Source organism: Lissotriton helveticus, chromosome 3_1 (assembly GCF_964261635.1).
Source record: "Lissotriton helveticus chromosome 3_1, aLisHel1.1, whole genome shotgun sequence".
NCBI classification, from domain to species: Eukaryota; Metazoa; Chordata; class Amphibia; order Caudata; family Salamandridae; genus Lissotriton; species Lissotriton helveticus.
The window spans coordinates 1,921,728,847-1,921,746,176 of NC_136061.1; the positions used below are offsets into that span (position 1 = coordinate 1,921,728,847).

A 17,330-nucleotide genomic window follows, 5' to 3' on the forward strand; every position below is an offset into this window, starting at 1 on the left:
TGACCCTCTCCAAACACACAAAGACAGATTTTTTAAGTCTCTAGTGTCCCTCCCGTCCTCTTTCTCCAACTATATTTTACACACAGAACTGGGGTTACCCTATATGTTAGGCACCATCAGATTAGCGCCAATTTTACTGTGGTTCTCTATATGGAGTAGGGACACAGTACATTTAACACAAAACATAATAAAAAATGGTCTAAAACTGGATCACTACAACAAGATTAGATAGCTGAGATATGTAGAGTCTGAATTGACTGCAATTGGGCTAGGTGAACTATTTAAGGATCAAACAGCTTGCAGAAAAATTTCAAAAAAGAAATTGACATCTTTACGCAGAGGGCACATTATGGACGTAGGCTAAGAAACTATACCAGACAGGCAGTCCTCGCATACCAGCAGATTCCCCCCAGGCTACACGGTAAGTAAGTACATTTTTTTTATTGTTTTTGATTAATTAAAACCATTACAAAATACATTCAGGTAAAACGTTTTGATAAAATGACTTTTCGATCAATGCTCTCTTAAAAAAGGTTAAGTATCGTGTACAAGTGCGCAAGTTAAAGTACAGAGTGATCAGAGTCTTTTTGCTGGAAGCCTGTTAGGAATTATACGCTAGTTGTACTAACAAGCATCTTTTGCTTGGATGCTACTAAAACTAAGAACTTGACAAGCTTCCCATTCAGTTGTGGATCCAGTGGGTTGAAGCATGCGAATACTGCTTGTTTCCGTGTGCGTATGCCTCGTTCGTTAAAGTGAGTTTTTAGCAGATCAACCCTTTCCTTATTAAGCTTTACGCAGGCGCATATTATGTGTTCAATGTCCTCCTTTCCAGCCCCACATAGCCGGCATGAGTTCCCATAGTTCTTTCTCAGCCATGGTGGAAGATGTGGTGTGGCTGGCAGGATTCCTAGCCTGTGCTTTAAAAAGGCTTCTTTAAACTTCCTTGAACACCCTAATTCAAAGTATGCCTTTGATCCGAATGATTTATAATTGGATAGAGTCATCCATGCGTGGCTCCTGTGTGCAAATGCTGCTTTGTCTTCTATAAAGGCGAGTTTCTTGACAACCTTATTAGTAATGCGTTTAAAGTGCAAATGCGTTTCTGGGATATCTCATAGGTTGCCCAATCCTGTTATGACGAGCAATTCCTCCAAGTAAGCTTTGGCCGGCGAGGTAGGTGTGCTGCACAGTTCCTGCCAGAGCTGGTGATTCAGTGTGTTTGCGGCGGAGTTCTTAATTTTATGCCAGCACTTGATGAACGAGCATCGCCTTGCGAGGAGTTGCTTCGTTAGACCAAGCTCGAGCAGAATCTGTGTTGGCGACGCATAAGGCGGTAAGTTTAACATTACTCTATATGCATTTGTCATAGTGGTGTCCAGTAGTCTAGTATCCCTGCCTCTTAAAACCTCGCTGCCATATGTAATTGATGATGGTATTTTTGCTTCCGCAATGCGGAGAAGAGGAGCGAATGTTGGATCTGTCAGTTTTGTTTTGAGATGTCTTAGCGTGGTCGCAACCGCCATTTCCTTCCTCTTAAGGGATTTCAGCTGATTCGTGAAATGACCCCCCCATGTCGATCAGAACATATAGGTACTTATACTATACACATCATAGTTGGTAATTGCAGTTTTACCTAGTGACCAAGAGTGGGATTGTTTCCCATTTATTGTCAGTGTCTTAGTTTTGTCGATGTTGACTTCCCGATAATTCTCACCGGCATACCTATGAAGTGTGTTGAGTAGCCGTTGTAGACCAACTTGAATATGGCTGGTTAAAACGTCTTTGTCCGCATAAGACCTACTGGAGAAATCACCCCTGTTTAAGGCCTTTAGTTGTTTGAATGCGCCTCGACAGATGAGAGCCGTTGCCAAGCTTGACCTGTACCCACGTATTTTAATGTAATTCTATTAGGAGGTTCAGGAGTGACGAAGGAATCCCCCAGTGGGAAAAACTTCATCCAAAAGTCAGCTTGGTTAACGTTGTCAAATGCCGCTTTTAAGTCCACAAAGCAGAAGTGGAGTACGTTTGCTTGAAATCGCTTTGTCAATGAGTACTGACATGGCTAAAAGGTTTGTTGTTCCAGTGTCTCTACAGAACCCTGTTTGGCTGGGGGGGATAATATTTTGCTCTGTTGCCCATTCCTGTAATTCGAGTAGTAAGTTCCCAGCAAAATACTTTGCTTCTACATCCAGTAGTGCAATTAGGCAGTAGTTTGCCTAACTGCGCTGAAGATGGGAACTAGGGATTCTGACCAATATTCTGGGTTTTGCTTGAAAAGAGCTGTCTGGATCCCATTCGGCCCTGGTGCACGTCCTTCCTCCCTTTACGTATTTGCTCTCTGATCTGGTCAGCATCGATCACAAATGCTTTTGACTAGTCTGTCGTGGTGGTATGAGATTGAAATACGGGTTGTTTGTCCAAGCTAGTGTTTGATCCAAGAACCTGTTGATTAAAGTGGTGTTCTAAAAAGGATGTCCAGTTGTTTTCGGTTATGTATGATGTTAGACCACCATGTGCGGGTTGTAAAATTTTGTTTGCCGTTGCCCAGAATTGTGCACCATTATTCCCTTTGGAGTTATGATGGAGAATAGCCCAAAGTTAGTTTTCTTGTGATTTTCTTATATCCCATTTCAGTTTCCTGAGCTCGGCCTTTTTCTCGCAGAGCTGTTGGTGTAGAGCCATATCCCCCGGCTGTTCCCTCAGTGTTTTATTTATAGCTTTTTTTAAGGCTTTTCAGGGTCGCCCTTTGAGTGCTTGTGGCCATCCCTGCGATAGTTTGATCATTGTGAACAGCGTGCCAGACTACAGATGAGTAGGAATTCGAAAACGTGGCAGTAAAGGTTTCCCAGATATGAATGTGGTTTCCCATAGTTTGATTAAGCTCATTTAATTGTTTTGCTGCCATGAGTACTTCCCTGGAATTTGCTATTGATGACTCAATTGTTTTAAGATTTATTGAGTAGCATGCAAGCGTTTCAACTGGGTTTGGGATTGATTCGTCCGGTGTAGCGTAGTGAGATTTACTGCGGCCAGTGGTCACTGTCCCCTTTGTCTCCTAGACGGTAGGCTGTTATATATTGGAAAATGAGTCACTAGGGTGTAGTTGATTGTGGAGGTAGTATGGCCAGAAAGAAAAGAGGAGACGGTGGAGAATCGTCCACAAATCTGCCGTTTAGCACCCGTAGGCTGATGTTCTCTAGATCATTTAGCAACTCCAGCACACCCTTAGCTTTTCTCCCTTGAGTGCTGAACTGTTGAGTTGGAATGTTCCAATAAAAGGGTTGTGCTTGGCTTGGCTGTCTTCATTTGGAGAGATTCCTAGTAGATGCTGGTTGAAATCACCTGACAGAACGATGTTTGGAGTAGTGTGTGTACTCATCAGTTGGTAAAGGTGTTCAATCAGTGTGTTTGAGTCCTGTTTTTTCTTTTCCGGATTGATGTATATGTTAATGAGCAGTACCTCCTCCTTTTCCCCCACAGAGGTCTACTTGAATCCTTGTGGTATTTACAGATGGGAATAGAGGAGGTAATTCCTTCGCACTGTGAATTTTTGTTATTTTGATGCAAGTGGCCAGGCGCCTGATAGATGGCCGTAGCTGCTTTCCTTAATGCAGGAGTGTGGAAACCGGTGTATCCCTGTATTTGCAGAGGTTCCTCTTGCCATGTTTCCTGCAATAGGATAATGTTGAATGTTTTTATGTAGCCAAGGAATTCACCGTCAGCCGCCTTGTTGTTTTGCCCGTTGATGTTCCATGAGCATATCCTCCGAGGCGATATACTGGAGTTTCCACCATGCCTCATTAATTTTCTATGTCAGTGTAAGTGACCGGATATGTTAATATTTCTAGTGATCCTGAGGAGAGATGAGGCTGCTACGTTATTGTCTGCTGTGCTCATTTGTATGTTTGATGCATGTTCATTTTGTGGTGACCTTCCTCGGGCTCCCCTAAGTATGGACAGAGTTTTATGGTTTTTGCAGGTTATCCCTGCTATTGTTATATTGAGTAAAGAGAATAGGTGTCTGGTGTTATAGAACATTGTAGCTTGGATCCCCCAGATTTTAAAGATTTCCTGTTCTTCCAAGATTCTGTTTGCTATTTGGATGATCCTCCAGGTGGCTTTGGTGGATTCCATTCTTTGTGTTTCATCCAACCTAATAAATTCTATTGAAAGCAGATCCGCAGAGCATATATCCTTCAGTGCTGGTATTGAGCTTAGAAGTTGGAGAATATTCCCTCTGTTCAGGATATCAAAGGGTCCTTTTGATTCATATTCTGGGGTGAAGGTAATGATGGTAGAGGTCCCTCCTTGGTGTTCTGACTTCGGGGCCCCAAGTGTTTTTTCATAGAGCCGATTGTAGAGTTCTGAATTGCTACAATGGGGATATCGGGAATTAGTGGCTCTTGATGCCTATGGCCTGTAGAGCGTCCTGGGCCTCGATCAGAGTTTAACAAGAGACCCAAGTGCCCAGTTGAAACAGCCCTCGAAACAATAGGGGCTCTCTGTGCTTCATTGCGCGATTGGAATGTGTTATCGTTTAATTGGATTTCCTCCTCTCCTGGTGCCTTAACTAGACCGTGACTGGACGTGTGAACTGGCTGTTCGATTTGCGTGGTTGAGGTACTAGGATCGGTGCCCAATTTAAGTGGCAAGTACAGTGTAGCAGCTGAGTTCAACTCCTGGGTTGAACAATGGTACAGAGTAATCTCCCTTGCCCCGACTGGTGGCGGTGTTCTGCAGTCGATGCGGTCACCCTGTTTCAATTTGGCTTTAGGTGTTCTTTTTCCTTTGGAGTCGGTTTGACTGCAGATTGAAGACCGTGCTGCCCCCGACAGCGGGGTTTCCTCTTTTGTCCTGTTTGCGTTTTCCTTGTTTCCCTTCGCTGGCTTGACATTCCCTCAGCTTCAGGGACATGAACTATTGTTGTTTGTTCGTGCGTGCGTTTGCTGCAGTGGTCGTTTTGCTGTGAATATCGGGTACACTTGGAAAGGATGGCTGAGGCAGACAAGGCCTTGGCCAGGGAGAGACTGGCTCAGGAGAGTTGGTTGTCCCCCGAGAGTGGTTTCAGATGTCTGGATTCACCAGTGAGGGTGGGATCCAGTGGTGGCAGCGAGAGTGATTCCAGTGTGGGAAGTCCTACTCCCAGAGCCAGGAAGATGGTGCCTGATCCCCAGGAGAAGGGGGGCAGGTTGGAATTTAGGGGCGGCAAGAAACTGTTCCATCAGTCCTGGGCTGAGTATGTGGACGTGTGTTGTACCGCACTGGAGGAGTGGATGGAGTGAGGCGCGGTGACTGATTGGGAAGGGCTGTTCCATGTAGTCATCAAGGAACACATGCTGAGGAATTGCTTCCCAAGGTTACGTCACCACCTGTTACAGTGTGGGTTCTCCGACCCCAGGGAACTTGCACGGGAGGCAGACCTTTGGGTGAGTGCCAGAGAGTCTGAGAGGGCATTTTGGAGTGGTGCCGAAGGGAATGGTGCAGGGATCTTACGACCCAGCGAGGCGGGAGAGGTGCAAGGTAGCCCAGCTAGGTCCCTGGGAAGCGAGAGGATTGTAGGGCCTCACGTCCTATCTACAAGAAGAAGTGAGACGGGGAGGTGTCCCTAGGTGCCCCAACCACAGTCTCAGGGCCTGGAGAGTTCCATAAGGGAACCCCAGGATGGGAGCCTAGGCTGTCCTGATAGGCCATCCATTGAAGGGTAGTCCCTAGTGTCAGGAGAACCAGGGGCATCTGTAATCAGAGCTCCAGGGGTCTGCTCAGTCGCAGGATTTAGATCCTGGGCTGGGATGCCAAGTTCAGGGGTTGCCTGATCTGGAGGGAGGGGCGCCTGTAATCAAGGTCCCTACCGAGTTGACTTCCAGGGGTACTTCCCCAGGGGGGAGAGTGCGGAAATATGGAAGGGGTTGCAGAGGGAGGAAAGGCTTGCCTCTGCCACCGGCTCAGCCACAGGGTTTAGATCCTGGGTTGGGAGGCCAGGGACAGGTACTGCCGGACCTGGCGGGTGGGACGTCTGTAAGCAGTGTCCCCCCAGAATTATCTTCCAGGGGTACTACTCCAGTTTGGAGGGTGCGGAACTCTGGGAGGGGGTGCAGGTGGAGGGAGGACTCGCCCCTGGCACCGGTTCAACCTAAGGGTTTAGACCCTAGGTTGGTGGAGCAGTTGCAGGGTCACGGCCCTGGACGAGTGAGAGAGTGGTGGTCTGAGGGTGCCCCGCATAGGAGGAGAGGGCGGAACCCCAGAAGGAGAGGTAGGGGGAGGAGAGCCTTGCCCCGGACTGCTGGTCAGCCTGAGGGTACGGACCCCAGGTGAGAGGACCGGTGGCAGTTTGGAACTGCACGGAGAAGGAGAGTGGTCAACGGGTACTACGGGCCTGGGGCTAAAGCCCCCCACTCTGTGAGAGAGCAAGGGCCAGAGACATCTGGATGGCCTAGAGGCCGGTCTTGGCCACAACCAGCTAGAGAGCACCAGTGGGGTGGCTTAGTTGGTCAAGGGAGGTTTCAGAGAGGGAACCATCGGGTTCCAGAGGCAGATAACCTGCGTGTGCTCCTGTAGTTGCAGGCCTGCGTCCACGTTTTGTCGCCCCAACCAGGAAGCCCATTAAGGCATTGATCGGTCTACCCTGGCTTTTGGCTGGGGGGGGGGGGGGGGGGGGGGAAGTGGTGTTGGACTTGGCCCTTTTTCCCCTGAATTTTTTCCCTTTTGCGGGAATCCACGTCATGATAATGAATGTGAAATACAAATGTTAAGTGTGACGCAATGGTGTACGCACCTGTAATCCCCCCATTGTAAGAATGCACCCTGGTAAAATGTCGCTTTTAAAATGGACTCCATTGCTGTGTGCTTTGTGCCTCCTGCCTGCAGTGGGTTGGCGGTCTAGTGTTCTTTTACCATTGCAGAAATGTCACTTTTAATATGGAAGCCATTTCTGTCTGCTTGTGCCGCCTGCCTGAGGTGGGTTGGCGGTCTAGTGTTTGAAGTGACAAGGTGCTCTACACTTCCCCCACATTGACAGGAAGACTGGAACTGCCAGGGACCTACTAGAAGCTTCCAGCCCTTTCTGGTAGGTGGGAGGAGGGGTGTATATGTAGAGCAGTAGAGATGCCATGTGCTCAGACTGAGCGTGGACTTGATTGAGAGGGGACACTCTGCGAGGAGGTACCGCAGCATGGGCCTGTGTGCTGGCCCCTGAGCCCATCTGTACCCCTCTGCTGTCCACAGGGCCAGTGAGAGCCTTTGCTGGAGAGAAGACTGCTGTGTCAGGAGGAGTGCCACTATAAGGGAGATGACTGCTTCTAGGAGCTGCTGTCCTGAGGAGTGCCTACTGTCTGCTGATCTTGCCCAGCCTGGCCTGCCTGCTCTGCTGCCCTAGTGCCTCGTGAGTGCTATACTTTGACTGCCTGCACTCCAAGGAGGTGAGGAGCGTGGGCGCTACTCACACGGGTGGGACCTTGGAACTGTGAGTCACCTAGCGCCTGGTGAGTGCCATATTTGAAGTGACTGTGCAGCTCTGCCTGCACTCTAGTGCCTGGTGGGCACTGTTTCCCTGATTACCAGAAGAGGTATGCAATCTTCTGTCTCTGAAGCTTCTAGTGGGACCTAGTGCCTCGCAAGCGCTATATTTGATCCCTTTGCACATATGTTTTACTTGTATTATCGACCTAACTGATTGTTCATGCTCTCTCTTATTTGTACTACTTGCATTGATGACCTACCTCCCTAACTATGCTCCCTTGTGTACCCACCCTACCACTCCCTTACCCCTTGCCTTTGTAAAGCGCTCTGTTATCTGCAAAGATCTTGTTCGCGCTATATAAAACTTTCAAAATAAATAAATAAAAATGCAACAATATTATGCAATAAATCATATGGGGCAATAGGCCTCGCCGGCATAAACACAGTTCGCCCCAATCGGGGGCACAACACTCTGAAACTGGCCCCAGGCCAACAGGCCTCTCTCCGGGGCTCAAATGCCCTATGTCCCGCAAAGGCAGGGCTGGCTGCAAAAACAGCAAAAGCAAAGTGCGCAAAGCACTGGGGCAGGGCAGGAGTCTCTCACTCCTCTCTCTTCTCCTGAGGAGTACAATGCCCCCCAATCCGTTGCAGCTGCCCACTGTCAACCAAGCTGGCAGGGGGGAATCCCACACGCCAGGATCCCCTCGTAGCGCTTTAGAATCCCGGCGCTGCAGACGTCCACTCCTCTTCTCCTGGGCACAGTTGTAGCGCCTTGGCAGCAAGCAGAGCACAGTCAATGCAAATAAGGCACTCTGGCAGCACCACAATGCAGCACACACGCAGAGGATTTGAAATATAGCGCTTTGACAGCACAGCGCTGAAAGCATAATGCATTTGTACCTGGGATGATACCTAATGCTTTTCCCTCAGGTTTTCAGTGCTGATTTTAAGCCTATTGTGTTCCTGCGAAAGAGGTGCCACATGATAGGTTTATACCCTAGGATTGGTGCAGAGTATAATTGGCAGGCCTACTGTGGCCTGTATGCTACTGATGATGCCTCATTCTAGTGTCATGCAATGATGTTTACCTGCCTAAGGTTTCCTTACTAATGCGAGGCCCCGGGCGCAGGTTTAGGCTACTGTGAGGATGCTCTATTTTTATGCCTAATGCTTCATGCCTACTATGTTATACCCACAGGTGGATGCTTAATGTTTTTCCCTTAAAGCTTTCCAGCCTCATGGGTTATTCATGTTGTTTATGCATATTGAGATGCCTCATGCAACTTTCGCCCAATGGTATTACTATGATGTTTAAAGGTTATGCCCACTGTGAAGGTTGGTTATGCGAAAGAGATGCCTAATAGGATGCTTTAGATTACGCCTGCTCACAGAGGTTACTGCTTTTACGCTTATGGTGATGCCCTGATGTTTCCTTTGCAGGTGTTCCGGCCTAATGTCACGCCCTGATGTTTTTATTGCAGGATCGAGACTGATAGATGTAGCTTTTTTTTCCTTTGTCCTTCGCAATGGTTCTGGCAGCGGCCCGATTGGCCCTGCCTTGTATATAATCCCCTGTAAATACTGACTTGGCGCCAGTTGGCGCAGTGTAGAGATTACTGTGATTATTATCTTGTGTTAAACAAAAGTTATTCTTACACAACCTTGTGTAGCGTCCCTTTTTGGAGTGTGCCTTGTGTGTCGCCTGTGTGTGCAGCGTGGATGCTTTACACATTTCCTCCGGAGTTTGGCCCGCCGCTCTGCACCAGGCTACCCCAATTCTAACACCTCGAGAAAAGGTTCAAACACTCAGACTGGACTCTGTGACCCTGCGATCAACATTCCCCCCAATCTGACCTGCACTTAAGTCTTGTTTTGTGGGTTATACAAGAAAGAAAGAGACAATCTTATTCTACCAAGTTTAAGGCGCTATAATTTTAGACAATTCAGGGTAGCACTCTACTTTTTAAAATCTTTGCCCGATCTTTTCGTCTGTTTTTTGGTAGCCACATTAAGGAGAAAGACACAAGGCTAATAGAAGGCATGGGGCCTTATCTAATAATCAAACCGACAACGTGCAATCTTATGTAGATGTGTTGTATACAAAACATAATGCACATAATAGCCCCAGGTTTCCTACCTTAATGTTCATTTTAAAATCTTTTAATACTCATTCATGTATTTTTTAGGTAATTTTAGCCGATATAGGGTCTTAAGTTGTTATGAATTGGTGTTTTTTTGCTGAACGCAGATTTTAATTGTGCCTAAGAGCTCGAATAAAGATTTTTATTGATTGATTGATTGACTCAAGAACTGGGTGTTCGAATAATCAGACCACCTCGACACAGCTAGCTACTCCAGCACCTTGAGATCCTCACAGGTGATTTGCTGCGCTTTATAAATCCTGATTGGTTGACTGCATGTCCAGCACACTGAAGTGTCCAAATACACTCTGGGGGAAAGATGAGACATCTTTAATCAGAAGTATCCATCAGAAACAGGCCTTACCGGTCTGATATGAGATGGCAATTGACCTGCTCTAGTCAGAATTCAGCAACTCCCATGCAAGGTAACAAAAAAAGGTCATAGGAAAGTAGCATAGCTATGACTTACAAGGCTATAGACTACCACATGTTTATGGTTAACTTTGTTTTATTGACTTTCAAGTATATAAGAAAATACATTGTATACATCGGGCCCTCCCATATCTCGTTTTCAAAACATTCCCCCTCCCTCCAGTCTGGTCATACTAACGTAAGCAGGTAGGAGCACCGAAATGTCCCTGTGGTGCGATCGGGGGGGCGGTCGCTGTCAAGGCAAGATACGGGGCAGGCCCCATCAAGCGGTACAAAAAGTCTAACTACCCCTAAACTCCCCCCTCTCCCTCCCCTAAACCTGTGTGCTAAAAATACGCCCCAATAGGGCCCTATCTAAGGAGTCATGGTTGGACAGCAGATCATGTGGCCTCAGGCGTTGACTGTGCCTCCGTAAGCTGGAGAAGGCGAAGGTATTTCAGACAGGTCACCTTGTTCATTTCCAGTGCCATCAGGGACACTAGGGGACGCCAGATAACCCCAAATGTGTCTGCTGAGTTTGTGAGAGAAGCTTGAATTTGTTCCATGCCTAAGATGCACCATAATTTATGCAACCAACCAGTGTGTGTCGGTAGGGTCCTTGTTCCCCAGAGAGAGAGAGAGGATGTGTTGGATAGCTGCACCTAGCGCTAGACCAATCTGTTCCCCCGGATGGATTGACTACCACATTTTTGAGCATGTGTGAGGGGTTCCAACAAGTGCACAAGGTAAATCTTTTCTTTGGCAGGAAGCAACAAAAGAAGTGATTAGTCCTAAAGTTAAATGTATTATTGATAAATGAAATACATTACAGAAGTGCTGTTCGGGAAAGATATGAAATGCCTAAAGTGAACCTTAAATGCATTAAGTGACTCAATATAAAGCACACTACTTGCTGGGACGGAAAGGATTGTATTGCTTCTCCTATTGGTGTTTTATCTGTTTGCCATCTTACAATTTCTCCAAGTGGCAACACAAGAACTGCAAAGAAAGGTGCCCAAACTCCAAAGACAGAATGTCAAACCGATGGCAGAAGGAGCACTACATACTGATGCAAATTTTAATTTACTTAAAACCACAAAAAACACAAACGGTCAATGAATGTTGAAGGCTATCCCACCAACAGTCTGGAACGAGTGTCAGCTAGTCTAATGAGAAAAACACAACAATCCGTGTGTTCATTTTTGTAAAATTATTTTATTAAATCAAAGTTAAGACGGTGGATAAAAGGTAAAGGCCAGTTCTCAATTTCACATTCTCATCTCACAGATTCCGACACGTCCTGCAGTCCTCAATCAAACACTATAATAAAATACTTAAGAAAAAAAAATCAAGAATTCCACACAAGTTTTTTTTAAGCCCTGGTCAAACACACTCATTTAATCAATATCCACTTTCATAGGACACATTCCTGCTCATCCACTAACACACATGCACTCAAAATGCATATGCTAGCATACCAAAACTCACAAGTTGATGTACCTACACAATCACACAGCTGTGCAGTAATAAACACACATCCTTCACATGTACCGTGCTAGCACACCCACACTTGTGCCCATACAGTCGCACATGTATCAACATGCTTACCAACACAAAGCTCACACAGCTCCTACACAGTTCACACATAAATAGGTAATGGATGCAAACAACCACACAAAAACATGTGCTCTGGTATGTTCACCCCCTTCGATTTACTGGAAAGCTGCTGTGGTCACTGCTGCTGGTAGTGACTGAACAAATTAGGAACACCCAGCTGTGCTACACAGGAAGGAAGGGGGAAATCATACAGCAGAAGAAAGCTATGTACAACCGAGAAAGAAACCGCAAGGTAATGCATGCAAAGTCTCCTGGATAAGCTCAGGGATTCCACTGCCATAAAAAGAGGCCCTGCTTCACTCAGTAAAAGCAAAAAATGGGAGTAGGAAAGAGGGAACACCAGCAGGAGAGGTGGCTTAAGTCTTTTCGGCTTTTTTGTCACAAAAAAAGGGGAAAACTGCAATCAGAATAAAATGATCAGAGTCAATTTCAAAACCAAAGTCTATTCTTGCGATGACATGCGTGATTAGAAGTCTATGCAAAGATACAATGCTCTAGAGCCCTGGAGCGAACAGGGTCTAGGGCCAGTCAGTGTGCCCTCCTTGGCCGTCCACCAGGGCACTCAGATCTTCTGCACCTTCTCACCCACGACAACAGGGTTTTCTTTCCTGATTTTCTCAGCTGCGTCAGCTTTGTAATCGTAAGAGCAACTGTGCACATCTGAGTAACGGTGAGTGCCGCAGAAAACATTTCCACATCTGCATTCAAAGCCTGAAAAAAGGGGAGGAGAGAAGATTATGGCAGGCATGGGGACTGAAGAAGTAGATACAGATTGCCTTTCTACCAAAAAGGATCGCAACCAAGTCACAACAGCTCCATACCTTCTTCAGCTACCAGACAAAATTACTGTGAAATGCCTTTATTGCTGTTGACAAATGTATAATTTTTGGAAAATAAGCAGTACTTAATCAGGAGTTCTCCTTGCCCATTTTTCTCCTCAGATACCTTGATTTTGGAGGCCAGCTCGTTTCCTCTGCAGACAGACCCTGGATTGCAATACCAAAGGACTGCAGTGCTCAACCATTTTTCTTCTTAGGCAGCGACAATGGATTTTAAAGCTCAGCCCACTGTCATTTTAGGAACAGGCAATGGTTTGGGATTCTTGGCCAGAACAGACCATTAAGTGGAGAACATGGTATTATGTGCAATGGCTAGCGTACCCAAAAATAGAAGACATAAGCTACGATTGCGTGAAGATGATTCAGGGTGATTGTTGGTGCACATCGGATTACAGCAAACAAAATCTGTCTTTTTCCCTCTAACCCATACAGCTTGTATAAACTATCCTTCCTCCTACTACTTACTTCGTCAGTGCTGTCCTACAACTATACAAGCCCCTCTCATGACATGACGGAAGATGACTCGGGAAGTTAAGTGCTAACTGCTGGCATCTGGTTTTTAACTAAAGATTTTTTTAATGCATAACAATACAGTCAAAGCAAGAACAAACATTTCTTCCACATTAACATAATCATGTAGGTTAAAAGGCATTATCACAGATTCATTCAGGGGATTACATATTGTACGTCACTACTTAGCGCTTCACAGTGAAGTGCAAGAGCTGAAGGATCATCCAGGTGCATCCTTTTATAATGGGTCAGTTGGATACACTTCCCCTGCACTGACCGTAATTACTAATTGTCTGGCTCTTTAATGCAGGTTATGTAGGTAAGCAAAGGCAGCTAGAAATCTCTCGGGCGGGAAGCTGACGGAAATGTAGTAGAATAGAACCCAGCCAATTTTTCATGAAATAGATCTCTAAGCCGTTCCTTAAAACAAGGTGGTCTCCTGCGACCCCACATCATTTCCACCCTGGGGCTTCCTATTAGAACAGCCATCGCCAATAACTTTCTAGTGTTTAGGTGCACCAATCATATATCCCAATAAGGCCACCTTTGGGGTAATGGACAGAGTACATTTTATCATCATCTCCTTCGCCTCAGTCACTTACGATCAGAAACATGTAATACTCAGGAAATTCCAAGCCAGGTGTAAAAAGATTTCATCTGAGCTGGAGCAGTTTTTTTTTTTTAATTGTTCAAATTCTGTGCCAAGCCATATTTAATCATTAGGACCGGAGTACAATACATTAAAAATCTACATAGAGTGTATCAGCCTATATTGATCGTTGTGGGAGACCTCCTTGGTTTGCCTGCATAAGTATGAACACTGTTTATTAGAGATATCATGGCCAAGATACTCTAGCGTTAGCTTCTTTCCCAATCAGCTAATTTAAAAGTCTATTATATGACTTGGTAATCGATTTTTTAGGCCATGGGCTACACGGGGGAGAGTTAGCAGTTCCCACCCAGAACGCTCCTCCTGAAAGGAGGGCAGCATTCCCTTCAGTAAATTCCTCAGCTTAGAATAAGTGAATGTTTCCATAGATGTGTTTGTGGATGTCCTGAGATATTCCCTAAATTAAAGAAAGTTTTTTTTTAGGGAAAAGGTCTCTCATATTCTTTTTTTTTTACTGCATTAGTAATGTTGGGTAGTAGTTATTTGTGCATAGAGATAGTGTGAGATTTTGGCCCAGGACAAATACCGAAACAAGTCCCCTTTCAGCAAGACCAGACCACGCTCTAATTGCACACTTTACTGTGTGAATTTCAGCAGCACTAGATCTAGGCATTGTTTGAAACAATGCTGCCTGAATTGGGCAGGGAAAAATCAGAACCTTTACAAGTCATAGTGAGGGACCTGTCTGCAATTGGTTAGCCAATGGTGCGCAAACTGAGCCTGCACCAGCAAAAAATAAATTTCGAAATTTGGTGCCCAACATTCACCCATGTCGTAAAGTAGTTGTAACTTAAGCCAGCGAATCCTGGGCTGTCCTTCCGTCATGCTTGTTCAATCATACGCGACCCAAGTTGGGAAAAGTTCTCTCGGTATATTGGAATCTGAATATCCTGATCACCATCTTCATCAGAGCAACCGTACCTGCCCCCTTGACAGCAGGCATTCCTGTCAGGTTCCTCTACGGATACTCCACGGCTCAGAAAATCCAACATTTGCAGAAGAGTAAATTAATTAATCCAGTGTAGAAAAGCTCTCACGACCCCCATTCTCTCAACTATTACAAACATGGCCAATCAACTGTCACATCCCTTTTCCAAATCGAAAAAGGTTGCCAATACATCCATATCAGGGTTAACTTGATAAGTAGGAGAAAACATATTTCTGCAACTATCTGCACATTCCTGAAAGGAAGCTGGCTCGTTCTGGTTTAATCAATATGGGTATTAGAGGCAGTAGACCAACAGCCAGGATTTTCATTCATTTTAACTATCGACATTTATCATTAATAATGGGCGGGATAATATGCATAGCTCAGGAGATCTGTCTGGCTTTAGGACCGCCTAAAGCCTCCTATATAGTCGGTGGGAGTCTACCTTTTTGGTATGTTTCCTCACACTTCCAGGACAATCAGAGTCCGTTCCTCTGGATATGCTTAGTAAAATAATGCAGGGGGGGCGTCACTCCCTTGGGCACTGACATTTTTTTTATTGTTTAATTACTCATTGAATTTCTTTGGCTGACATTGGCTGACAAAGAGAGGGCTTCACTGGTCAAGTTCCCACAATGCTAAAGTAGAATAATCTACCAATTTGTGGATATCGCTTGCTAATTCCGATGTGTGCAAGCCATATAATTTGGTATTAAATTCCACAAAAGCCTCAAGGATTTCAGTGGAGTCGTATAGCACTCATTCAGTCACTATCTTAATCACATAGTTTGCTGCTCATATTGGTCTGATCAACTGGATCAACATGCGTTCCTCCTCACCATACTTTCTTTCCATGCAATATTTACTACTACAATTAACTTTCCGTTCGGCCAGATCCTTGAACTCGGAGCATAGCTTGTATTAGCTCAAGGATAGTATAATCAAAAGTGTTGCCATATTGCATCTCCAAGTTGTGCATTTCTACCCCTATTATCGACAAATGAGTGGGTATAGATTTTAGGACACCATTACTCTTAGATATGTATGCCCCTTGAATCACTAATTTGTAGGCTTCCCACAATGTGGCTGCAGCTTTGACAGAGCCTTTGTTTATGGCAAAGTAGGATTGGGTAGCCTCCCTATCAGTCTCCTTTCTAAAAAGAAATGCTAGCAAATTTGTGGGGTGTATGCGGTGGATATGTTGCGGCTTCCAGTCACTGGGAAGTACCAATGATTTCACCTCAGGAGAGTGGTCAGATAGTGTTCTGGGAAGATGTTTAATAGACTTAATCTAACCCACAACATCCTTAAAGCCCATCCAGAAATCCAGCAAGGATGAAGAGTCGTGGCCTAAAGAGAAAAAAGTGTAAACCTTTTAGAGTAGTGGCTTTCCACCCAAATATCCACCGGTTCATTATATGTCATGATATCAACCAACGAGTTGAGTTCCCCATGCCTCACTGTCACCTAGCTGTGCCCTTTGTAAAATGCAGGTCCGCGGTCAAGCTAAGGCTATGATCTCCTGCATAAATTATCATGTAAGTATCTAATGACTAACATTGTGACATAACCTAGGGTAAAAACATTGAGCAGTCAATGTTAGGTGCAGAAGATTTTATTAAAGAGATGTGTGTTCTATCGCATGACTGACTGACATTCCTCATCAGTTAATCAGTATTCCCACCCCCTAGAGTAGGTGGCATACAACGAAAAATAGCATTCTCCTCAAGCCACATCTATCTTATGTCAAGTGAGGTAGGCTATAATTTGGTAACACTTGCTTAGGTTACTCAGCCACCTAACATTTCATGTGATTAGGTTAATTTCATTCCGTTGGGTTTTCCCTCATACTGATTGAGCCCAGTGAGTTACCATTATTATATTCACTGTGACAATAGACCATTGTCCCGATTTAGCACCCCCTTGTTTTGCAGAAACACTTGAGTTTAGTTCAGATGCTGTAAACAACCACAGTTCTCACTCAACATCACTTACATTTTTCGCAGTTACCTCATGTTCCTTTGCCAGGGTTCCCAGTCATTCTTTGTAATGTTTATTCAAAAAAGAGAAGGCTTCATCGGGGTTAAAAATAAAACAGATCAGTTTTACACGGTAAAGTCAAACATAGTCGTGCAGGATACAGTATAGCTTACTGTATTCCGTGCTCCTGTAGTTTTTCTTTATTGGAGCAAATTTGCCTTCTGATGCCTTGGAGGCTTTGAGCAACAGCAGAATAGAACGAGATGGACATTCCAGTGTATTGAATGTCTCTCTTTCCCCTAGATCGTATCAAAATGTGATACCTTTCACAAATAATTACAGACTTTGGCAACAAAAGGGGTTGGGGTGGGGGGTTGTTAGGGGCACCAGGCCCAAGCTTGGGAGTCAAAGATAAATGCACTCTCTTTACCACTAGTATTTTAGAGTTAGTCTGCTCGAAGATGTTGCATAGCATTCTTTTAACATATTCGACTGTACTCCTTAGTGCTGTTTTGGCAGTTTCAACAATCCTCTAATTACTTCTACGGATTCGCGATTTTAAGTCCTTATTTTTCAGTTACATTTTTTCTATTTCACTTGCCACCTCCATCATGAGGTATTGCTTGGATTCGTTCTCTAGGTCCGATATGCTTCTTTCTGCCCTATCAATATGCACATGCTGTTTATCCAGTCTCTCCATCATTTAATCTATTCGATGAGTTAAGGTATCGATTTTCTAGTCTATTGTCTTTAGGTTCGCTTTTATTTCCAGAAGA

General features: G+C 45.1%; 1 protein-coding gene across 5 annotated transcripts in view; it reads right to left on the minus strand.

The window, feature by feature from the left end:
* Positions 1-11,205: 11,205 nt before the first annotated feature.
* Positions 11,206-17,330, minus strand: part of ZFAND6 (zinc finger AN1-type containing 6) — a 126,173-nt gene continuing 120,048 nt past the window's right edge. For all 5 annotated transcript variants that reach the window (XM_078682936.1, XM_078682939.1, XM_078682938.1 and 2 more), the window contains one exon: positions 11,206-12,338. In XM_078682936.1, coding sequence (XP_078539062.1) covers positions 12,190-12,338 — 149 coding nt within the window. In that variant the 3' untranslated portion in view covers positions 11,206-12,189. The remainder of the gene's footprint in view (positions 12,339-17,330) is intronic.